Source organism: Pyxicephalus adspersus, chromosome 6, assembly GCF_032062135.1.
Source record: "Pyxicephalus adspersus chromosome 6, UCB_Pads_2.0, whole genome shotgun sequence".
Classification (NCBI taxonomy): domain Eukaryota; kingdom Metazoa; phylum Chordata; class Amphibia; order Anura; family Pyxicephalidae; genus Pyxicephalus; species Pyxicephalus adspersus.
In genome coordinates this window covers 18,854,128-18,877,801 of record NC_092863.1, presented here as the reverse complement: position 1 = coordinate 18,877,801, position 23,674 = coordinate 18,854,128, and the positions used below count along the sequence as shown (strand labels likewise).

Genomic DNA, 23,674 nt, shown 5'->3' with positions numbered 1-23,674 from the left:
TTTTTTTTTTTTTTTATTGAGCATTCTATATAAATCTCCTGGGCACCCCAAAGATATTCCCTTGCCCACAGATTTAACATTACATTCTGGCATGGCTCATGGTCATCTGGCCTATGTGTTTCATGACAACGTCAAGAATGGTGATGCAGTACTCCAGGGTTAGAGATCATGGTATCTGAGACTTTTGGGTCTTTTTCCTCATGGGATCCTCTTATTTAAAAAAAAAAAAAAAGTGTGTTATGGACATGCCTTTGAATGTCATAATATGAAGATCAGTGGTATGTACTACTCGCTAGCATCGAGTTGGGTATTCATTCAGCAACTTAGAGTAAGCATATAAATGAAGCTGATTACATTTGTGCATTAGATTATGGTACACCGCTTACTTTTGCCTTCAAATTGGCAAAGTCTCTATTCGTGTAAAAGGTAGATGAAAATACAAGTTTTACTACATGTTATCAGGGCTTAAATATATACTGTAAAGTACTTGTCATTATTGGGATGACTTTACAGAACAATGCTACAAGGTAATCATGCAAGTATCCTGCTTGTGGAGTAAACTTTAAAATCTGCTGAGTATTTCTTAGTTTAGCCATAATATTTTAACTGTTTACATTTTTTAACTTAGTCATCACATGCTGTTCAGCTTCCCCCTTACCTGGATGTTTTTTCAGTCTGTTAGGCCTCATTTATAGATTTATGCCAGTAAACCTAAGATGTGACATCTTCCATCCTGTTATTACCTACGGCACTTTTTCTATTATGAGCAACACACCAAAACTGCAGCACATCACGCCTTCTTGGGTTAGTGCTAAACGCAAAACTGAATATACATGAAAGTTAATGGTCTCTCTGTTCTTTTAAAAATCCAGAACCTTTTTGGTACAAAATATCATCAAAAAGCTAAAGAACTGTTTATATTATACAAAATTTACCAAATGTTTTTATGCAATAAATAATGTTTCAGCATTTTTTATGTATATAAAACACATTTGGTAACTTTACAGTGGTATAGTTTGTTAACTCATTAAAACAGATTTTATCTATTTTGTAAATGGTAAACTGATCTTTCTTCTGTATGGCTAGGTGGCAAAAGTTTTGATATCAAGGTGTGAAAAGAATTTTAAAAATCTATCAAGTGCATGGGAGAAACTTCTGATTGAAACGCCAACACTCTCAACCTTGCATCAAATTGTGAAGTACCTGTCTGATTTCTCCATAAACGAGATGACCCCCTTCCTTATCCCTACATTTATAGTTCTCAGGGTCCAGAGGGGCTCCTCTAGGTACAGGCTTAATTGACTTGTGATTACATTCACCCATTTTAATGGGCCCGAAAAGGCACAAGCACCTTGGATCTGCCTAAGCATATTTGGTGCAGCTGGTTCACAAAATGACTGTATGAGGTTAGGAAATTCCCTGTTTTACAGTAGCTTCATTGGAACATTTCTCTTGGACCAATAGGAGTGCTTTATACTTTGCTAAGATGGAATAGGCAGTTTCCTATAGATGCAACTATTCTTTAATGCCTGAGCTGTGCATGTCGGTTATATATACAGTTTGCCAATATTCAGCTTTCTTGGAGAAAGGTGCTTTTTTTCTGGCCATGATCTCCAGTTTGAGTGGATATTAGATTAGTCTCAGCCATGGTAAAGGGACCCAAGTCCATTTAAAGTGAACTTGGCTTGACCTTAACGATACCTAAATAACTGCAGAAGTGCAGGGTCCCGGGAATTACCCTCTAGTTGGTCTCTGTACACCCCAATGGATCCAGCCAGGCAACTATTATTTTACAGAAAAGTTGACAGGTTTTCTTTAATCTGCACATGGTGAGAAATTTAGGCCCTATATACAACAAAGGGGCTTGGGGATCAATGTATCTAAACACACTGTACTTGCACTTCATCTGTATTTTATATTGCACAGTTTTTAGGCAAGGTCAGGCTCATTGTTTTGCATTATTTACCTATGGTTGAGACCATTCCATAACCTTTCTTTGTTGGTGCACTGCCAGCTATTTTTCGCTCCTTACTTTAGAACACAAATTATTTCTAAACTCACATTTTTCTGTACAAACAATATATTTACTGGTAAAGTGTGTTATTGAGCATAGTACTGTATTCAGTTAGTCACTGTTCAGGCTTTCACAGCATTTTCCCAATTTTTTACATTCCACTAAAGTGTATCTTTTTCTTGATGTCTGTTCATCTGTCCGCTTGAAAGCAAAAATCCATGCACTGATCTCTAAAATCTCCGAACAAAACGTTAATACTTGCGCTTTATAAATGCAGTAGTGAATGTGGAACTGAGCCTGTCTGTATATCTGGTAGCTCTTTATATATATTTTTATGTTTTCTTTCTTTTTTTCTTTTGCTTTGTTTTTACTGACCAGTATTCTGCCTAAAAGTTTTGCTTCTGTGTTGGTTTGATTACCTAGCGCACATGTGGTTGTGAAAATTTAGTCTAGCTCAAAAATGAAACAAAAAAAAATGGTTATTGATGTACTCAAATTTGTGTATGTATTTTCAACAGTTCTAGTTTCACCTTACACAGGATAATCAGAAACATGTAACAATTCAAAAGCAAAATAAATAATCCATGTTATCAGGCTTGTGGTTGTTTTTATTTAAAAGCTATGAGCCTAAAGTGGAATTAAACCTCCCTTAGGAGGTATCTTCACCTGAATCAACATTGACTATTTATAACTTCCCACCCACATTCTGTGCATTTTAATTCATATAACATAAAATATATGGTTTTTCAGGGATATAAAAAAAATCTTCATAATGTTATTACACAGTATTTATAGAGCGCTGACATATTACGCAGCGCTGTACAAAGTCCATAGTCATTTCACTAGCTGTCCCTCAAACGAGCTCACAATCTAATGTCCCTACAATAGTCATATGTCATTAACACAGTAAAATCAATTTTGAGGTGAAGCCAATTAACCTAGCTGCATGTTTTTGGAATGTGGGAGGAAATCCAAACAAACATAGGGAGAACCTGCAAACTCCAAGCATAAAGTGTTTTGGCCCAGATTTAAACCTGGGACCCAGCTCTGCAAAGGCCAGAGTACTAACCACTGAGCCACCATGCTGTCCACATATAACATAATAACCCTTCTCCCAGATTAGGAGCACTGTTGTTCATATAATAACCCCCACTCAGGATTAGTGGATTGTCAGCCATTTGATAACCCCCAACCTCAAGAAGCTATGCACTCTCAATATCAGAATCTGCTTCTGATGTGTAGTTATTTTTGAAAAGGAGCAGTTGGAATTTGGAGTAGCTTCAGATATCTCCAGACTGCTGTCTGCAATATTTTTCAGGCCAGCGTAGTGGCATAGTCATGAAAGCCCGTGTACAGGAGAAGTGGCTGGTGTTTATTGCTGCCACAATGCCTTTAAATTTATGTTAACCCAAAGGGATGCAGTTTGAGGACAAATGCCTCTATGATGTGAAAAAGGAAAAAATAACATCTCATTTAGAGTTCAATCATACTAGCAAGGTGAATCCAAAGACACCTTTATCCCAAAGGGGACAAAACTTACTCGGCTGTATTGTTGCTGCCCTTCTCTGCATATTTTGCAGCTTTACTATAGCACCTTGCGCCATAGACACCATGGTCATTTCCTGGATCATAGACATCCACACAAAGTTACACACAAAAAACATAAAGAGTAAGAAAGGGACCAAATATATTATGTTTAGTGACCTTTAGTGTATAGGATGTGATCTCTTTAGGATCTATACTTTCTGCTATACAGATTTTTGCTATCATTTTACTGTTGATACCGAACTGCCAGTAAATGAGTGCACATTATAATTATTATTACACAGGATTTATATAGCATCATCATATTAAGCAGCGCTGTACATGGGCATATAAACAAAGAATGTGCAACACATATTAGGTATCTTAGGTATCGTCCACAAACTAAGTGTAAAAGGAATCATCTACTAGATTGTAAGCTCTTCGGGGCAAGGTCCTCTCCTCCTGTATCACTGTCTGTATTAGTCTGTCATTTGCAATCCCTATTTATTGTACAGCGCTGCGTAATATGTTGGCACTATATAAATCCTGGTTAATAATAATAATAATAATTTTGGCAAATGAAAGGTCAAAATTTTTGGCAGCCCCCTATTCTTTCTAAAACTAATGCATTGAAAAGTAATTTGCAATCAAAATCAGGTCCCCTTCTCCCCTAGCAAATTTTTATAAAAATGCACTGAACTGCATTAATAGGGATTTCAAGCTCCGATCCCTGGCCAGAAGACACGGTGAGGTCACCAGTGCCACCCAGAACTTTGGAAACTATGCCCTGTGTTTTTTTAGTTTCGGGGAAAAGGCAGGAATGGCTTTTTTTAAAGTAATTTGTGTTTGGTGAGCAGAGGACTACCAGAGCCGACCTTCTGTTTGTCAAGCCTGTATTTGCTCAAATTTGACACAACTGTGACCAATTGAAATCAAACTTTTTATTGTCAGTTTAGTTTATTTACTAAAACTGGAAAATTTAAAAAGTGGATCAGAAAAAAAAGCAAAGAAATGTCACCCTTTTATTCTTTTGTGGGGTTTAAAGTGTGTTTTCACAGTAAAAATGTGCATGTGTTTAAAACAAAACCAAAAAAGTGGGACAGACAGAGGGTTAAATAGATATACCCTATGGGAAAGTGGATGTAATACAATGTTGTACTTTTATATTTTGTCCTGACTAAATACTTAGTAACTGAATTCCTCTGACACCAGTGCAGCCAAAATCTGCACTGGCAGCCAGGCATCCTTCTAAAGCTTTCCCAATTGTCATTGATTTGATTATATACTCTTTGGTTGGTGAAAACTGCTGAGTGAGCCTTTCCTAATATGCTTTTCTACCTTCTATTCAATCTCTGAGGAGTTATGAAGAAAAGGATGGGGCCACCATTCTGAACCCTCTTGTCTTTACAAGGTAACTGTAATTCCTGGTGGAAGAATAACCATTCTTTTACTAGAATTATTTTTGCTGCTGGTTCTGCTTTAAGCTGTAGTAAAGGATTTGTTGGATGGTTACAAGACTGGATAACTAGAACATACTACACATGCATGAATATATCAAAGCATGCATACATATACACATATATACAGTGTAACAATTTCACATCCACAGACACACAACACCAGCACATACACAGTTAAATTAATGAAACACTGAGGACTCCACCTCACCTGCCAGGAGTCTCCTTTCCCCGCTCTGCCCTAACATCTAAAGCTACATACACATTTCCGATGGTTCTCCCCGATAACTGGCTCAGGGCCGATATCGGACGAAAATCTGGCGTGTGTACAGTGTGCATCGTTCATCGTCCGAACAACTGTCCTGGCGGATCCATGGACGATGGACGACGAACGATCGTAATGCAAGTGAAGTGGGAGAGTGCACAGCAGGGTGCTGCTCCGTCACTCTCCCTCTCCCCTCTCCATAGAGCAGAACGGTGCTGTTTGTACAAAACTCATGCATCGTGGAGTGCTCAGTCGTTGGAATAGATCGTGAAAGATCCTTTTCAACGACTACAATTGCAAGTGTGTATGCGGCTTAACCTTCATCAACTCTTCATCACTAGCACTGGAAGTCTCACTGGCAGCAGCTCCAGCAGTGAGATGAGAAGGTGGCTTTCTGAGTTCTCTACACCTATGAGTTGCTCCTGTAGTCCCAACAATGAGGGTGAAGACTCCCATTATCTATTGTTGCTGGTCTGCCATGAATATGTGCAGTCTGAGTCCTCACCACTAGACGGCGCCCTAGGCACTTTTCCTATTCACTTATTATGTATATAAGTATAGCACCACACAACCACAAGAAATAAGGATCAAAAAGCAATCCCTAGTGGGGAACCTTCCAGGTATATGTGTTTCATTGGAAGTAATTGATTCTCCATCAGGGAACGTTTTAGTTTAGTAATATTTAGGGCCCGTTATGGATGGGCTTTTAATCCCATCACAAATATTGCATTCCTATACAAGTCTAAGGAATGCAAAATCTGCATTTAAAAGACTTATTACATATTTACATTCTAAAGAATCCAGAGACGTCCCAGACTGATGTCGCCGACATCAAACCAGCACATTACTGTGTATTGGGGTGCACTGCATTACAAATAAAGTAATGCTTGTTCAATTTGTGTTCCATTATAGTGTAGGGCAGCGGTGTCAAACTCAAATACACAGAGGGCCAAAATTAGAAACTTGGGCCCTGTATGGCTGTACACTGCGTTAGGCTGCGTACACACGTCACATTATTCTGCCTTGAGATGATCGGTCATGCTCCAACATTGTCAATCAATACGCAAGGGAAGATTAATGAACAAGCGATCGGGAATGACCGCTGCCCATGGAGCACAGGGGGAATCGGTGCTGCTTGCTTGTCTTTCTATGGTGTGTACAGCGCTCATCCATTTATCTGTCACTGGCAATGATCATTTCTATTGATACCCATTGAAATTAGCCCACATGCTCCCCTTACTATTATGCGGCGCATGTTACTGCACATTGCACTGCAGGGCCCTATAGAGGCCCATTTGGGGTGCCATCGAGGTTAAATGGTTGTGTTGCATTAATTCATTTCTGCAACATTGACACTTTAATAAAATATATGTTTTGCTGAATTTCCAGCATGCTTGGGCTCCTGTGATAACTGCATTAGGGCCATGTCTGCTTAATATGCCTAAATAGCAGTCCATAGACCTCCATAGAAGAGACAAAGGTTGTCACTCCATGACAGGAAGAGCCATACAATATCCCCAGATATCAGTAAGCTTTATATATTTGCAACTATTGACTATGAATGACATTTGAATTTTGTGGCATTTCAGTGCCTTACACATAAATACGGTACGAGCTGTGCCGAGCCACTTGTGTGAGTCCGGGGCCACACATTGCTCACAGTCATGTGACTGCTCAGGTACGCGGGTTTTGTAACCTGCAGCGCTAAGCCCCGCCCACAAATAATTTTACAAGCGTCAGGCCCCGCCTCCTCTAACGGATCCGCTCCTGCGTAACGGGGGCTGCAGGCCGGCATCGTTTAGGTTTCTTTCCGCCATTAGTGCGCGGCTTGTGCTGCTGGTGCCTCTGCCGTACATATCCAGCTCTCTTGTGTGCGGACCTTGCCCGGTGCAGAGGTGCAAGGTTTCTTTTTTTTTCTTTCGGACTGAGAAGTGAACTGAACAGGTGAATATTTTACATCCTGCTATTCGCTTCTATTGTGAGAAATACTACTTATTCCCTGGGGTCCTTCCAGTCACTGATCAGATCTACTTCCCTCCTTCTTGCACTCCTAGTTCAACCCATGCAGTTGGAATGCATTTTGTGCAGCGTTTGGTGGCGTTGCAGGGTTTTTCTGCCGCAGCTTCTGGTCGTTCGGTTACCTTTTGGAAGAAGAAACGCATCGCAACCGCAAGAAATTCCTGCGTCCAGGAGCGATCGCACATCTGAAAGCCATTGCTCACAAAATAATGACGCCAGAAGCAGCACAACTACCAACGTTTTAGGAATGGCGCCAAAAAGTGGCGACCCCCTATTTACAAACTGTTAGATCATAGGGTGGCGGTTGCTATAGGTAGCTTTTTATTGATGATGGACATGCTTGGATTTGTAGTTCATTAGCAGTTGGGGTGGGGCTGTTTGTTCAGCCAAAAATTCAGGCTTAAGGTTCCCAGTTGCAAACTTTTTTTTTTTTTTTTTTTTTTTTTTGTAGGCAGTTGGTGGCGGCAGCTCATTGTTTTGTTTTTTAAGATATTACATACAATGCAGATGAGTCGCCTCCAAAGACTTGAATTGGATCACTTGTCATCACTTGTATATAAATGGTATCAAATGGCAATCGCCTATATATAAATGGTATCAAATGGCAATCCCTTATATATAAAAATCGCACACGGGTGCAAATGCTAAGAAAGCCTAATGGTTAGCCTAACAATTTTTTTTTTCATTAAATAATCCCTGTGGAAATTCTACGCAGTAACGCCGTAACCTTGCTCCAGGTATGAATTGGCCTCAAGAAAAAAAATGTGGTATGCAACTATATCCTCATCGCGGCTGGTCTGCTGTCATACCTTAAACCTTTCTTGTACAAATGACTCTAGAAGAGTATGCCAGGCTGAGGAAGCTAAGAATTGGCTGTGCCGGTTAGCCTGTGGTTGAGCAGGTAGTGAAGATGTATGGACGTGCTTTCCGCCTCACCTGTGCATGGTTAATTTGATAACATGGAACTCACACCTTTAGATAAGCTGGACATGTTCAGCTCGGTGTATAGTCATTGGAGACCTGATGCCAAACCAAGTCTAATGCAACTCCCTAGTCCCCAGCAATGGAGGCATTCCATTTTAAAGTGGAACTAAAGTTCTGCTTTCTGATCTCTATCTTCATCTGTCAAATGCTGAGCTGTACATGGCAGCTGCTGAAACCTTATGAACTCCCAATTGTCTGTGTGCCAAGATGGCTGCAGACCTGGAAGTAGGTGGGTCTGTCTGTGCTGATGTGAGTGCCAGTGTTCCCCCCGGCCCCTTTTAGCTGGGCATACCACCCAGCACTTTTCAGTAACCACCCCGCTGTTTTTGGGTGGTTACTGATGAGTTGGGTAACAATACAGGGGCCACTACCCGGCTTAAAAAAATGTCTGGGTTAAGCACTGGAGTGCAAAAATATTTTGTGATAAGTCCGGTAAGGATATGGTATTGCAAAAAGGACATTGCCTGTCCCTTCTGCCAGACTTTTTGGGTTTATTAATTAACAAAGGTATCCTGGATTTCTTGTATAGCATTTCCCCAGTCTCTCACTACATCCTGCCTATCTTAGGAATCAAACAACTCTGTTGCATATCTGCAGCCTAAGATCATCTTCTGCTTTTGTCTCGGTGATGGGCCTATGCTAGATGATTATTGGTAAAAGATATTGGGGTACAGGTGTACACAGGTTACACAGGTTTTTGCACAAGCTATCACAATAATTCATCTTAGACGAAAATCTAGTATGTTGATGTCATTGATGTCTGTCCTGGCATTCCAATGTCTAATCAAATCAAAAGCATCAAACAGGGCAACTGCTTTGCTTTCCTATGGAGGTGCAGCAGGGTCACACTCGCTTATCTTTCCCCCTTCTCTCTCCATAGTACAGAACAACGCTGTGTATACAATGCTTAGTCATCTATCAATGGAAACAAACTTTCCTAAAATCCAACGTGTGTCCTTACCACTATACTTATGATGTGTGGCCCTTTGAAGCTGTCCGGGGCCACAGCTGAGGTCTTCCTGCTCGTTGTAAGTTAGTACCCACAGCTTTAGGGACTTGCTAGCAGAAAGGTAAAAAGCTTTCAGAAGGGATAAAACAGTCTTGTGTAATAAAATCCTTTGCTTTCTCACGCCTACAGCTTGGTTCTGGTATGGACTTCCAGAGGACAATACACACTGTTCTTTTGTTCCTGGAAATACTTTAATTTAGGAAATGACCCTTTTAGTTTTCCCTGGAATATGTGTTCCCATTGAAAGCGTTTCCTTACTTCCTTTATATCTCTGTTGAGATGGTTACTATATTTTACAAACCTCCCCAATGGAAAAGGGAAGGTATGAACTATTTTAATTTTTTTCTGCTTTGTTCACAATACACATTCTTTGCTGTTTAGGATCTTATTTCTTTCCCATGTCCTTTACAACCATCCTGTCATGTCATTAGACAATCTCCTTGTTTCTTTGGTCCTGGATGACATTTCCCCCAGTCAATCTCATAACAGTGTAGTCTATCAATAGACTATAGAATACCATGTTGGCAGTCCATATTCTAGAAGTAGTGGACTTTATAAACAGCCAACAGCCGATTCTAGGGGAATGGACGGTGTTCTAGAATATGCTTTGTCAGCTTTTCTTTTATTAGGGAACCCCCTTTGTTCTTTTTATGGTGTTGCATCATAACTGACCAGACCCGTAATAGGCATGGGACCTTCATGGATAGGAAATGGGGGGGCTGTGAGTGTGTCCCCCCAATAGATCAACTACTGAAAGCACCAAAAAATGGCCAATGCCAGGGCGTACGGACAGTTATGGATTTTGTATAGCCAAGTGATACCTCGAATTCTAAAAATGTGTTATCTAGTTACACTGCATAATTTGTTCCTTGGGTCCATAAAAGTAATTATGTGTCTAATTGTATAGAAAATGTAACCAGTATGACCTATCTTGTATATACACATTTGTATCTGAATTAGATAATTCTGAGTAATGTAGCTGATTTAATACTTGGAGACCATCCAATGCTTGGATACTTTTCTGAAAATTGTATCTCAATTACATTTTTTTAGATTAACATGAATGTAACCGGGCCAGGATTTCCACTGTCTTCCCTGTATGTAGGCGACTTACATGTAGATGTCACTGAGTCAATGCTATATGAAAAGTTTTCACCTACAGGCCCAATAATGTCCATCAGAGTTTGCCGTGACATTTCTACTCGTCGATCCCTTGGCTATGCTTATATCAATTTCCAGCAGCCCGCTGATGGTAAGCTTGTAGCATTTATTACTTTGCTGTTCTGTTTTATTGTTTCATTTATTTATTTATTTTTATTTATTTGTAGATTTTTATTTCAAATTTTTTTTATAAATAGATACAAATATATAAACATTGATGTTATATATCATTGATGAATGATACCAAGTTGCATCTCAAACTAAGAATCCTTTATTTAGTGAATAGGGAAGAATCTAGCTATGGTGCAAGGGAATTCATTTAAAGCCTTTTATATATATTAAATCTAGTTAAGAGCACATGGTGGTATTGTCCAGATAAGCCTGATATGTACTTCTATATTATTTTTTTTTTTTTTTTTTGTTAACTAAAGCATTAATTTTAACTTTCATGAAAGTCCTACATAAAATGCAGTTGTTACTCATTAACTTCCATCTCAGTTGCACCATCTTACAGTTTTCTGTACAATGGCAGTCTGGGAGCTGTTTGAGTGACGGTGCATACACCACAGCCATGTGATGGTCAATTGTGAACTGCCCCATTCTCTATTTTTTCACTACACACAGGGGAAACCTTTCTATAGGCAGATGTATTTTAAGGGTAGGGCCACCCAGTCTTTAACCCCATGTCCAGGTAAAGGGTACTACTTGGTTACAAAAGTTTAAAGAGATCATAGTTTTAGAAGATATATAAACATGTAAAAAATCAGTCTTGTGCACAATAACAAAAAATGACAATTCTAAAAAAAATTTCCAAAAGAACAACTTACAAATGAATCAAAAGGGAAGATATTATGATGTGTTGGTAGCTTAAGCTACTTCTAATGGTTCTCACCCAATAATCAGCTCAGGGCCGATATCAGACGAGAATCTGAAGTGTACAGCGCATGTCATTTATCATCTGAACGACCGTCCTGGCAGGTCCACGGACGATGAATGACAAACGATCGGAATGCACGTGAAGGGGGAGAGCGCACAGTGGGGTGCCGCTGCTTCGCTCTTCCTCTCCCCTCTGCATACAGCAGAACGGTGCCGTATGTAAAGCGCTCGTTCATGCATCGTTCAATATTAGTTGTTGGAAGGGATCGTGAAAGTTGCCCCTGGAGTTGGCTCTGTTTGTGGCAATCTTGCCTCTATAAGGAAAAAACTTTCATGTGTTACTGGGAAAGTCAGAATTGAATGTGCAGAATATCGGGGATAAAAGAATCTTCTGGCCTTGTATTTAATGTTTTGCCATTATGTTACAATCTCTCCACAGCTGAACGGGCTTTGGATACTATGAACTTTGAAGTTATAAAAGGTAAAGCAATTCGTATTATGTGGTCTAATAGAGATCCGATCCTTCGGAAATCTGGATTGGGAAATGTTTTCATCAAAAACCTTGATGACTCGATTGATAACAAAGCATTGTATGACACGTTCTCGGCATTTGGAAACATTTTGTCTTGCAAAGTAAGTGATTTATTTTTTAATACCATTGTGTGTTTTGTATAATGCTGTTATTAACAATAATTTTCCTTTACTTCTATAGTTCCTTTACTTCTGCAGGTCCCTCGATCTCTCTAGAGCTGTCTTCCATCTAGTCCCGTGTCGTTCTAATTTCTTGCTTCATCCCAGTCCAGAAAGTGCCAGGCACTGCTATCTTCTTCCCTCTTCTTGTGTCTTCCTACATCACCCTATCTTGCACTGTGCATTCCCCAAGTATCGTGCAATATCAAAAAAAAAAAACTTGTGTGAGATTGGCCCCCTTTATTTTATTTTTTTTCCCAATGACTGAAAAACCTCTTCTGTGCCCGTCCAATCTCATGTGCAGAAGGAGCAGCCTGAAGCCTCATGGGATTTGTGACGGATGTATCCCAGATGGCTCTGCACGGCAATGAAGACATAAGGAGAGGAGCTTTGCTTTTTATTTTATTAAAGGCATTTAATGGGGGGAAACCCACATTTTTCACTTCATATGGAAGAGTTATCTACACTTCTATATAAAGTAAAATGATGGTGATAGGTCCGCTTTAACAGCTTTTTAAGATCTATCAGAAACTATGGTAAGAACTTGCACTTGTTGCTTCCTACTACGCCCTCTCACATTACCAAGATAATGATGCTACTTTTTTTTTTTTGATAGCTAGACTTTTCCCAGTGTCAGATTCTCCCACATGACCTCTATTAATGCATAATATGCGATTATATGGCCAGGCTATATGCAATGCAGCCTATACAAGATCTAGGAAGCCAGCAACTATGTAACAATTGTCATATTAACATTGGATACAAATAAAATTAACTCATTTTCAAAGCAACAGTGTGATTTCAAATTTTGCATTCCCAGGTTCTCTTCACATCAACATGTAAATAATATTTTGAAATAAAAATGTTCTATTTTTATTACATACCCTTGCTTCAGAACCAATTGATCTGTTCGGTTTACTGTTCTCTATCCATTTAAGAAAGATCAGAGTTATCTGAATGCAGATTTAAGAAGCATATTGGAAATAAATAATGAGGACTGGAGTAAAAGAAAAGATGGATTTCATATAACAATTCATAGGATTCCCAATCAGATGTTCAATAGATTTTCCTTGAGAGACTATTTAAATGTATCTTTTGTATCTCATTTTCATTTACTTTCCTAGTGTTGGTGTTTTTACTAAACATTAAAACCAATATTTCTGTACCTTGCAGGTTTTAGCTTCTTCAGAATGTGTATTTCACAAAATCCTTTCTTTCCTTATGGTGTAGGTGCTTTTTATGGAGGGTGCATTTTATTGTTTTTCTGTTTTTTAAAACTGTAGCCAATTAGGGTTTTCTTTTTGTTCCCTTGAATTGCAGTTTTGTGGTTGCTGTTAAAGCATATCAAAATTGATAAACCAAAACCTTATTTCATTTTAGCCATCTTTAGATGTAGTGACTGCCACTGTTATTCTTTGTTTAAATATTTTTCCTCTTTGCTTTTGCCTGGTAATCCTGTGAATAATACATTTCCTATCACGTCATGACTACACTCATTTCTCGAGTGTATCTATAAAGGGATCAAGAGTTGTCACAAAGGCTGTACATCAAATTATGCCTTTAGCTGGGATTATTGCAAGAACATTTACAAAACAGATATCTTTATGCCTTTTTTTTAATTTTATTTACAGATAGTGACAAGGGCACTGATAAGATAAATATGAATATTCTGTACTTGCTTAATGTCATTAGCCTGAAAAGTGAAAACTAATGTAGCGGTCACATGTAACCTGCAAAATATAAGCCGTGTTTTCAGGTTAGATATGTGTTTAAGTTAAGTCGTGCTTTGGCTAACTTTGGGTGTTTTCAAGGTATGCCCCTGAACAAAGGTGAACAGGTGCTGTGTTATTTCTTCTTAAGCCAGGTGGGAGGAAGCTGTAGCTGAATAAAAATTGAGTAGAGAAGATGTGATAAAATGTAGTGTTCCCTATTCTTTATGCCAAAGGTATCCAGTAATCCTATAATTGTGTCAGCTTTCTACTGTTCCACTATACTTTGTTCCAACTTTCCAATGCCTTCCCCCTTAGTTTGTCCCATTTTTCCATCTTTTTTGTAATATTCCTGGGAGGAACACTGCAACAGTATGTTGTTTAGCAAACACTGCTGTTTAAAACAATATATTCCCTTAGTTTAGCCTAATCTGTATTGTCTAATCCCTCATACTTGTCCCTCATGCAGTTTACTGAATGTTAATTTCCTGAAGTGTGGTGCTGTTATCAATGTTTGCTTCACCAATCATGTTGTGACTTTTAATCTGGTTGTTGTTACTGCTTCTCAGTAGCGGCATTAGTTTTATAATATGTCGTATAGGTAAAGGCAGCACCAAGTCTGCAGTGGGGAATTACTCTCCCACATTACAAACAGGAATTCTGATATTAAACAAAAAAGCAGTATGGGGACTAGTGTTGTTCAATACCTGGATGCAAATCTGATCTTTGACCAGGTAAGTATGCATGCTATGTGTATTTTTGTTGTAATGTTCTAATTTCCCAGATCTTTAATTTTTTTTCTAAAGGTTGTTTGTGATGAAAATGGATCGAAAGGGTATGGCTTTGTTCATTTTGAGACTACAGAAGCTGCTAACCGAGCAATAGAAAAGATGAATGGCATGTTGCTCAATGAAAGAAAAGTGTAAGTTGTGCTAACTTTGTAATTTATTAATAATGGCGATTCTGTATTAGTAAAAATTGGAAATAAAGGTGAAATACTACACAACATGCAGGTCTTCGGAAGTCAAATCTAAGATGTTGCACTCAGCTTCAGCCTTAAGCCTGTTCAGTGGAATATCAAAAATTGCATAAGGATTACATGTTCAATGCAAAGTATATGGACATCTATGTTTATGGTAAGATTGTTGCTATGATGTTTGGAACAGGGTCTCTTTAAACTGTTTTAGTATGGTGGTCCCATACTGTGATCTTCCATTAAATTGACTCTGCACAGTACATTTAAAGGTAAATTGTAGAGAACAGTCTTTAACCTTCAGGTTGTACTGCTGCCTACTGGAGTATTGAGTGAAGGANCACAACTGCTCTTACTATTTCAGTGGTAAGCAATTACATTAGGATTAGCCAAGGTTTTGATATTACATACAAACAGTGCTAGGTGGGGTTAAAGAAAGGGTACATTTAAACTGCTTCCAAGCCATTGCGCTCAGACTTACTGATTCTGCATCTATTGGTTCCTTGACTAATAAACCTCCACCTCCAAAATATGGAGACGGGTTTTCCTCTTATTTTATGCTGCTTGTACCAATTAAAACTAGAGAAGCCTGTTGCCTCTATTGGTTCTGTTTCAATGCACAGATTGTTTAGGTCCTGAAAGATCTTACAAAACCTTTAAACTATTTCTCTTTGGAGATTGAAAGCATTCTAAAATTTCTTTCTAGAGCTCTGATTTCACTTGTAGGCCCTGCATTTTATCTAGTTCTGGCTGTAATTCTAGCTGGTCAACTGTGTCTGATAGGGTCAAATAGGTAAAAGCGATTTAACTGTGATTGATCCTTGTTTTTTTTTTAAATTGAAGATAAGCATAAAAAAGAGCTAAACAGTTTACTGGACACCTCCTTTCTTGTCTCTATTCCCATTTGTACTTCATGTTCATCCTGTGGATTGCAGAACCTTTGAGTAGAAAAGAATTTATTCCACATGGCCCTCGAGGGCAATCTTAGCAGCAGTAGTTTAGGGAACAGACTGCAAAAGTGTTTAACTGATAAATATAATTTTCAAGCACTGCTGTGCTTTTGTGGTATACCCATTTTTTGGATACCTCGACTACCTTCTGTTGAAAGAATAGTCTGAATCAGCTGTGTTGGACAATGTGACGTGACCACCCAAACTATGATTTGAAAGGATCCTGAACTTTTAGAAATTGTCACTGTAGTTTAGTTGTTTGTTGTATTGGGCTGTAGTCCAGGGCATGGCCATTAATTTCACAAGAGATACCTCAACACTCCATTTCCAGATTTAAACGATCCAATCCAGGAGCCATTTCATTTTATATGATGCCCTAGGTATGATGGTAGCCTCTTTCATAGCTGTTCCATTTTCCCATTTCATGCCAAAACCCTACAATGCAACATTGTCTGAACAGATTGATTCAACTGTTACTGAAGTCAAGGTTGTTTTTGGTTTGCTTCCTTTTCGGTAATCTGGCTCTGGAATTGGGGAAAGTTCTTTGTTCCCATCTTTTAGAGGACCCTTTTAACAAATGCCAGCCTGTTGAGCTGGGAAGGTGTTCTGAGACTCTGCTTGGTGCAGGGAACTTGGTTGTCTTCAGAGTTTTGTCTTCCGATAAACATTTTAGAACGAATAGTTTTGTTGTTTTGCATCATCAATTTAGTCAGACAATGCCATTGTAAGGGCATATATATGAATTGTTACATAGGCTGTGGGATTTTTAGTCTTATCTATACTTTTTATTCCCTAAAACTATTTTTGTTATCTTTACAGGTTCTCAAATGTAAGGTCATCTAATGATCCTTTTCGCACCAGACTTGCCTATTTGGATTGGGTACACCAATCTTTTAAGAGTGCTGGAAGATACTCGGCTCTGCTAGATTGTCGAGTTCTGTTGAAAAAACAATTTTTTGTAGTTGCTGGCTTTACTGGCTTGGTTGTTGAAGCCCAGGTTCAGAGGTATAGCGGCATCAGAGTCTGATTCTTAGAATACCAAAAGCTATGAAGTATCTCTTCAGATATGGAAGACATACTTTACTTGGTGTGAGCTTTGGGATTTTCACACCAGCAGTTCTTCTATTATTATTATTATTATACAGTATTTATATAGCGCCATCATATTACGCAGCGCTGTACAAAGTCCATAGTCGTGTCACTAACTGTCCCTCAAAGGAGCTCACAATCTAATTTCCCTACCATAGTCTATGGGACATATCCTCATCTTCCTGCATCTGGCAGTTTAGAGTCCGTCTCAGAGTTTGGCCCTCAGCAATCTCAAGGGTCAGTTTCTTCCCTTTTTCTTTTTTTCTTTTCTAGTCTGTTTCAGGGACCTATGGCCTCCAACTCCAACAGAAATATGTACAGGCAGTATCCTATGTAGCTGCCTCTATCTATTTCCCTATTTATGTGGGATCTGAATATAAACCTTCTGCTTTCTCTGTTAATGGTGGGAATGGTTGATGGTAGTGTTCCTTGTAGTCATCGCCTCTGTAAGGTGAGTGTCTGAATTAGTGGCCTTCTTCCTAAAGCAACCCTTTCTGGTATTGCATTGGGGCAAGGTAAATATGAGGTCCAAGATTCTAAGTAGTTTTTACCTTTTTCCTATCCCTATCCTACTTCAGATCATGAGGTCAATTTTCTTTCATTGTCTGGATGTGGTTTGATCTGTTTGAATGTCTGTGTGAAAAATACACTTAAAAAAAAATGGCTTTTGCTTTTTGGACATACCATCCCATTGTCTAAATTTATGATCTCAAGAATTAGGTGGATTAGCTGACCGTAGATATACAAGCTATCCTGCACTCCCTCCAAAAAAGAGATCTGGATTCTTTGGCTGCACATATAGAAACCTCCTTCAAGCAAGAGGAAAAAACCCTGTAGAATGCAAAGGCATTCCAGGGTTGCTGCTGTAAAAGCCTTAAAAGTATGTACCCAGCTTACCTAATTTTTTCTTCTCAAAAGATCGAGTATACTAGAAGCTCTAGCTGGTGCAGATGATAAAGCCTCGGTGCATACTACTTTTAATGCTATTGGAACATCCGTTTGCCTCAGACAATAGAGCTGGACAGGGCACAAAGGTTAAAGTCAGGAATTCCTTATCTGTGTATCCAAGATATGTCCTGTGCAGGGTATATTTTTATACTCCGAAAAACATAAGACATGAGACGTGCCTGGCAGAAACAACCATTTAAATTGGTAGGACTCTCGTACACATTCTTCCTGTTTCCATTAACAGCCTATGGATGCAATGGTCTCAATGGCCTTTGCTTGAGGTGATATGCTCAGCTAATGCCACTTAATGGGATAATCTCTTTGGTGGTCAACAAAGAATTGGTCACCTTTGCACAGTCAGCTCTGAGATTTATTCCATATTTGTTAGGTGTTAATTCTGTGGAAGATCTGGATTTGGCCGACCATTCCATCTACGTTCACTGCAAGGAATCTTCCTGGACATTCATATGTTTCAGCTGCTCTAATATCATGAAATACAGATCATCCTGAGACCTGAAATATTGTCCAGACTAATCTGGGTTGCACATCAGCACAATCTATGCTTCTTCTACCTAGTCCTTATCTTGAGACTCTAAACCTATTGCAGATGGTTAGCTGCACCCATTGTGCATGGGCAATATTGCCTTATGATATGGAGTTTCAGAGAAGATTTTAACACCATATTTTGGAATGGAAGGTGATAATTGAATATGACAAAAGCGTGGACTGTCTTTATTATTGGGTTTCCCTATGAATCCTTCAAATGGAAGAAAACGTTAACATTGACCAGACCTTTGTCTATCTATATTGAGAAATAGTGTGTATGGCCATTGTCTATTTATATAGTCACACTATTTTGCAAAATGACCATAAATGGAAGAACTTTAGAGAAAAAAAAAAGTTAGCCTTTGGGTATATGATTCACATTTTGTATATAAAGTGCCCTTGATTAGGTTTACTGTTTACAACTTTTATTGAATTTGCTTTTTCTAATTTTTGCATGTTGCATGAATTATGGCCCTTTTATTTCTTATAAGATACTACTGCTGTGGGCAAATTTGAGGCTAAATTATGTTTTCAGCATTATTTCACCTTTATTCCTTTTAGGTTAAAGGATGTTTGTTTTTTTATGGTGTAACCTCTATTGGTTCTATGAATGTACCCAGTTGCTAGGTTTTCCTCTGCATTTTGAATTACTTTACAAACTTGGGTAAATACTTTTAATTGCTACTCGTCCCCATTGTGTATCATTTACCCCATGTAGGTTGCTCCACCTCCACCTTGATGTTTTTGGTTTGTTTGTTTTTTTGAATCTGGAAATGGGATTACCCATACCCCCAGAGGGATTTATTGGCAACTATACAAAATGTTGCGATATCCCATAAATGTAATAAAAATCAGAATTTAGTTTACATTAATTTTCAAAAACGTGTTATCTGAGTAATCAAATTTCTGTACAAGGCTGTTTGGGGAATTTAGACGTGCAAACAGACATTAAGATATTAGTGTCCTTCAATGTCATTTTACCATCTACCTTTTACTTATTGCTTGCTTACAAGTTCACAACCTTTTTAAGTAATTTTTTTTCCATATCCGGTTTATATTGCTGAAGACTGTTTTTTCTCATGTACAATCTGATTATACTGAGTACCTACATATACAGGGTTCAGTTATTCCTAAAGAATTGGCTTATTTTGCCACAAAATACATTGAATTTAATTATTTGATGTGATCATGCCATAAAGTTGTATACCCCTCCAAAGCATGTTATCATAAAGAATTTAAAAGGGTAATATGGTCACCTGGAACAATATTGATTACCTATATTTTTGGTTTCATTAAGGGGTTTTTGGGCAGATCTATTTCTCTAAGTTGATGCATTGAACCCAGCATTATGTTTTTATGAAAATTTTGTATACAAGAATAAATAAAAATGTACATTCAAATTACGGTATATCACAATAGTTTGTATAGATGCCATTAATTCCCTCTGGTGGTATGGTTAACCATGTTTCCCTAATAATCTGTGTGTATGGGGAGCAGGAATCCTATGTTTGAGAATAAGAACTATGCAATAATATAGTGTATTTTCTGATGCTTGATTCCTGATGTTTACATTTCATGTCAATGTAGTATCATTGTTTCTGAAAGGGTAAAGAGTTTGTATAAAAAAAAAAAAATAGGTTTTAGGAAAATAGGATATCTTTCCTTGGAATTCAACTTGGGTTCCAAGTCTTCTTTGTTCATGATAATGCTCAGTACAGAAACATAGGGGGTTATACTTTCATTTTTTTATTGTACACTTAAACAGTAAGCGGCTCTATCTGTCTGAAATGTTGTGAGGTTTTTCCCAAAAATGACAGATGGGCTCAAAGTCCAATTTCATACTGGTATAACGTTTAAATTTCGTTTTTTTTTTTTTTTTCCTGTTCTCAGGTTTGTTGGCCATTTTAAGTCGAGAAAAGAAAGGGAATCTGAGTATGGTGCAAAAACGTCGGATTTTACCAATGTATACATAAAAAATTTTGGAGACGACATGGATGACAGAAGGCTGAAGGAGATATTTTCTGTTTATGGTATGGTTCACCCCAAATCCTACACTGAACAACTGGAACATTACAACATATGTGTCATTAGTTTGACATAGTTTAAAGGGCCGCTGTCAAAATAGCTTTTCATTAATAGGAAATATTGCATTGTAATAGATGTGCCCTCTTTAAATTCTATAATCTATTTCTGTAAATAAAGTATAGGAAGTCAAAACTGTGAAAAAAAAGTCCTAAAAGCTCAAGCACAAAAACTTTTAAAATAAAAAAAAAAAAAAACAATATTACAAAGATTTAATTAATAATTATAGTTTACATGTGGTTTAAAATCTCAGCCTGGCCTTTGATTTAAAAGATTTTATTTTGTAGGGGACACATTAAGTGTAAAAGTAATGCTGGATGAGAATGGCCGGTCTCGTGGATTTGGATTTGTTAACTTTGGAAAGCATGAGGAAGCAGAGAAAGTAAGGGAATATTACAGTTTTTTAAAGCAATTATACATTGGTACATAGTGTCAAAACATTTTGTTTTTTTGCGCTTCGGGTTAGGCTGTTACTGAAATGAATGGCAAAGAGATAAATGGGCGCCAGATTTATGTAGGAAGAGCTCAGAAACGGATAGATCGTCAGACTGTACTTAAACGTAAGTTTGAAGAAATCAAGCAGGAGCGCATTAGTAGATATCAGGTAAGAAAGTGTCTGTTGTATATTTTGTAACATTTTGTTCTGTGACCTTACTGTGTTCATATCTGAAAAAGTCATTAGTAAGGAATACTTACTGTAGAAAACAATGTGACCATTATTCAGTGATGCTAATGGATTATCTAGCCCAAATACAGGGGTGACTGTAGATCTTTTGCTGAGACCAACTGTCACCCCTACCTTTTGCGTCATTTCACCGCTGCCAACAGGCATAAGTTACATTGCACAGTGACCCGCTTTCTCATTGGCTGGTAATTGTTGGGGGCCTCAGCAATTTTTTTTATTTATTTTTTTTTTGCTCCGGGTTAGGCTGTTAACTGAAATATTGACAAATAGATATATACCTGTGCCTAATTTATTTTTTGCTTCCCATCTTGGGGTTGTTTGTCACATGACTTCTATATATTTTATTTATTGCAGGGAGTGAATTTATATGTAAAAAATCTCAATGATGATATTGATGATGATAGACTCGGAAAAGAGTTTTCTCCATATGGCACCATTACCAGTGCAAAGGTAAACCTCTTGAAGTTGGAATATTGGAAATTTACCAGTTGAAACAACTCTACCACAAAATGTGGATGTCTTGGGCATCTGGATAAATCTGTGACTGCTTTTATGCCCTGCCATTACCCCAAAATTAGGGCTGTTGTAAACAGGAAGGTGGTGATATTCCTGGCAGTGTCCAGGCTGGTCTTTATCATATTGCCACCCACATATTACTACTGGCCCAATGGCATAATGATTAAACTCTAGCAAAATGTGTCAGAGCTCTGTGTAGCTAGGTATTAAACAGTATTTGCACAATTCTGTATAATAAAAAGGGGTTCCAAATGAGACTGATACAAACTGACCCAGAAGGAAAAGACCACCCTGTCCAGAAGAGCTTACAATCCAAGAGGTAGGGAAAGTACCACACAAAAGGAGGGGGATATAGAATGGTGATTGAGTAGTGAGGGTTTTAAGAGACAGAAGATCATGGGTTTTGAGTGCTCTCCTAAATGTGCGTAAAGTAGGAGCTAGCTTAATAGAATGAAGAAGACTATTCCAGAGAGTCGGGCAGCTCCAGAAAAGGCTTGGTTGTCCATGTAATGAGGTTGGGGAAATCATTAATAGGTACCTGAAGGAGTGAAGAGAGCGGCTAGGGGAGTGTTTTTGTGTTAGGTCCGAAAGATTGGTGGGACGAGCTGTGGAGAGATTTGAAGGCAAAGCACACGACCTTGAGTTTTTTATTCTAAGGTGAAATGGAAGCCAATGAGGTGAACTTTAGATAGAGGTGCAACAGATAGAGTTGTGGGAAGGATAGTCTGGCGGCAGCATTCATAGTATATTGTAGAGGAGATTGTAGGGTTAGTGCAATACCAGAGAGGAGGATGTTACAGTAGTCCAGACAACAGATAAGAGTTAAAAATATCTTTTTGCACCCATGATGTACAGAAGAAAAATACAATTATTATATTTTCGACTTAGGTGATGACAGAAGGAGGACGCAGCAAGGGCTTTGGGTTTGTCTGTTTTTCTTCTCCAGAAGAGGCTACTAAAGCTGTGACTGAAATGAATGGACGAATAATTAGCACAAAGCCTTTGTATGTAGCACTGGCTCAACGGAAAGAGGAGAGGAAAGCTATTCTCACCAACCAGCACATGCAGAGACTGACAAGTGAGAGACCACTTACCGGTCCAATACTTGGTTCATTCCAACAACCTACAAGCTACTTCCTTCCTGTGCCACAGGTAGTATAATATATAACCTGTATTATATTGTGTATTTGTGTGTAATTGACAAATCTACTTGATGACCACACTGATCTGTATTTCCTGAAGGCCAGGCACCACTCTACACCTGTCTTTAATGCACTACATATGGAAATCCATGGATCCTAGATCTAGGCTAAACATACTGTACTTAACCTCCTAAGAATACACCCTATCTATGCCCTTTTAACTGTAAAATTTAGGAAATATAATGATCAGTAGATGCCCTGGCATTTTGAGAGATGGGGGGTGAGGCCTAGCGCTTTTATCCCAAGTGGGCAGCGCTTTTATCCCAATGTTGAGTTATGGCCCCATGTGCAACCTAAAACTACGATGCAAAGGGGCTTTACAGGGACAAATGTAGAGACACGAATACACCCAGTGCCAGTACTTTGTAGTCAGCCAGGCAGTTTTTTTAGGCCGAATAAGCATCGGTTTTAATGAAGTAAATAGGCCTATTTATTTAGAAAATCTGAATTTTATTAGCTTCTTTCTATTTATCAATTATTTTTTTTATTTTTTTTGACTGCCAGCTGTTTCCAAAGTAATGTATAGATGTAAGATGGGAACTACAAAATAAGAAATTCGTGAATTGTTATATTAAAAATACTAATTTACTAATAATAAAATACTCCATATGGAAGCAGAATATTTTCAACATTTTCAAAGAGTGGAAAATGGCCAAAATAAAAATAGTATTAAGATAACAAAAAAAAGTTTATGTACAGCCAAAACATATCAGTATCATATGAATGAGTGGATTCCCCTGGACATTTGTTTGTAAATTACAGCGTGCATGAAGAAAAGAGAAAAAAGTCAAGCTGAATTGGACATTGCACATTTGTTTGGCTGTGACATTAGGTGCTATAACAGACCTACTAAGTTGGCACTGCATTGATCTAGGGAAATGGTCTTTACACTGGAAGGCAGGTGTTAATCCTGTGTTGTCCTGTGTAAAAAACGAGCAAAATGAAAAGTGTTACTCTAAACCCCAAGGAAAACAT

At 38.2% G+C, this 23,674-nt stretch overlaps 2 protein-coding genes across 3 annotated transcripts in view; both read left to right on the top strand.

Moving 5' to 3' along the window:
- Positions 1-2,604, top strand: part of YWHAB (tyrosine 3-monooxygenase/tryptophan 5-monooxygenase activation protein beta) — a gene marked incomplete in the record, with an annotated part of 20,391 nt that extends 17,787 nt beyond the window's left edge. Inside the window, 1 exon segment of the mRNA XM_072414850.1 lies at positions 2-2,604.
- A 4,425-nt stretch (positions 2,605-7,029) lies between these two features.
- The window catches only part of LOC140333285 (embryonic polyadenylate-binding protein-like), a 29,482-nt gene continuing 12,837 nt past the window's right edge, over positions 7,030-23,674 (top strand). For both annotated transcript variants that reach the window (XM_072414849.1, XM_072414847.1), the window contains exons 1-9: positions 7,030-7,204; positions 10,326-10,524; positions 11,749-11,942; positions 14,515-14,630; positions 20,105-20,244; positions 20,584-20,678; positions 20,763-20,900; positions 21,336-21,431; positions 22,386-22,649. In XM_072414849.1, the coding sequence (XP_072270950.1) occupies positions 10,332-10,524; positions 11,749-11,942; positions 14,515-14,630; positions 20,105-20,244; positions 20,584-20,678; positions 20,763-20,900; positions 21,336-21,431; positions 22,386-22,649 (1,236 nt within the window). In that variant the 5' untranslated portion in view covers positions 7,030-7,204; positions 10,326-10,331. The remainder of the gene's footprint in view (positions 7,205-10,325; positions 10,525-11,748; positions 11,943-14,514; positions 14,631-20,104; positions 20,245-20,583; positions 20,679-20,762; positions 20,901-21,335; positions 21,432-22,385; positions 22,650-23,674) is intronic.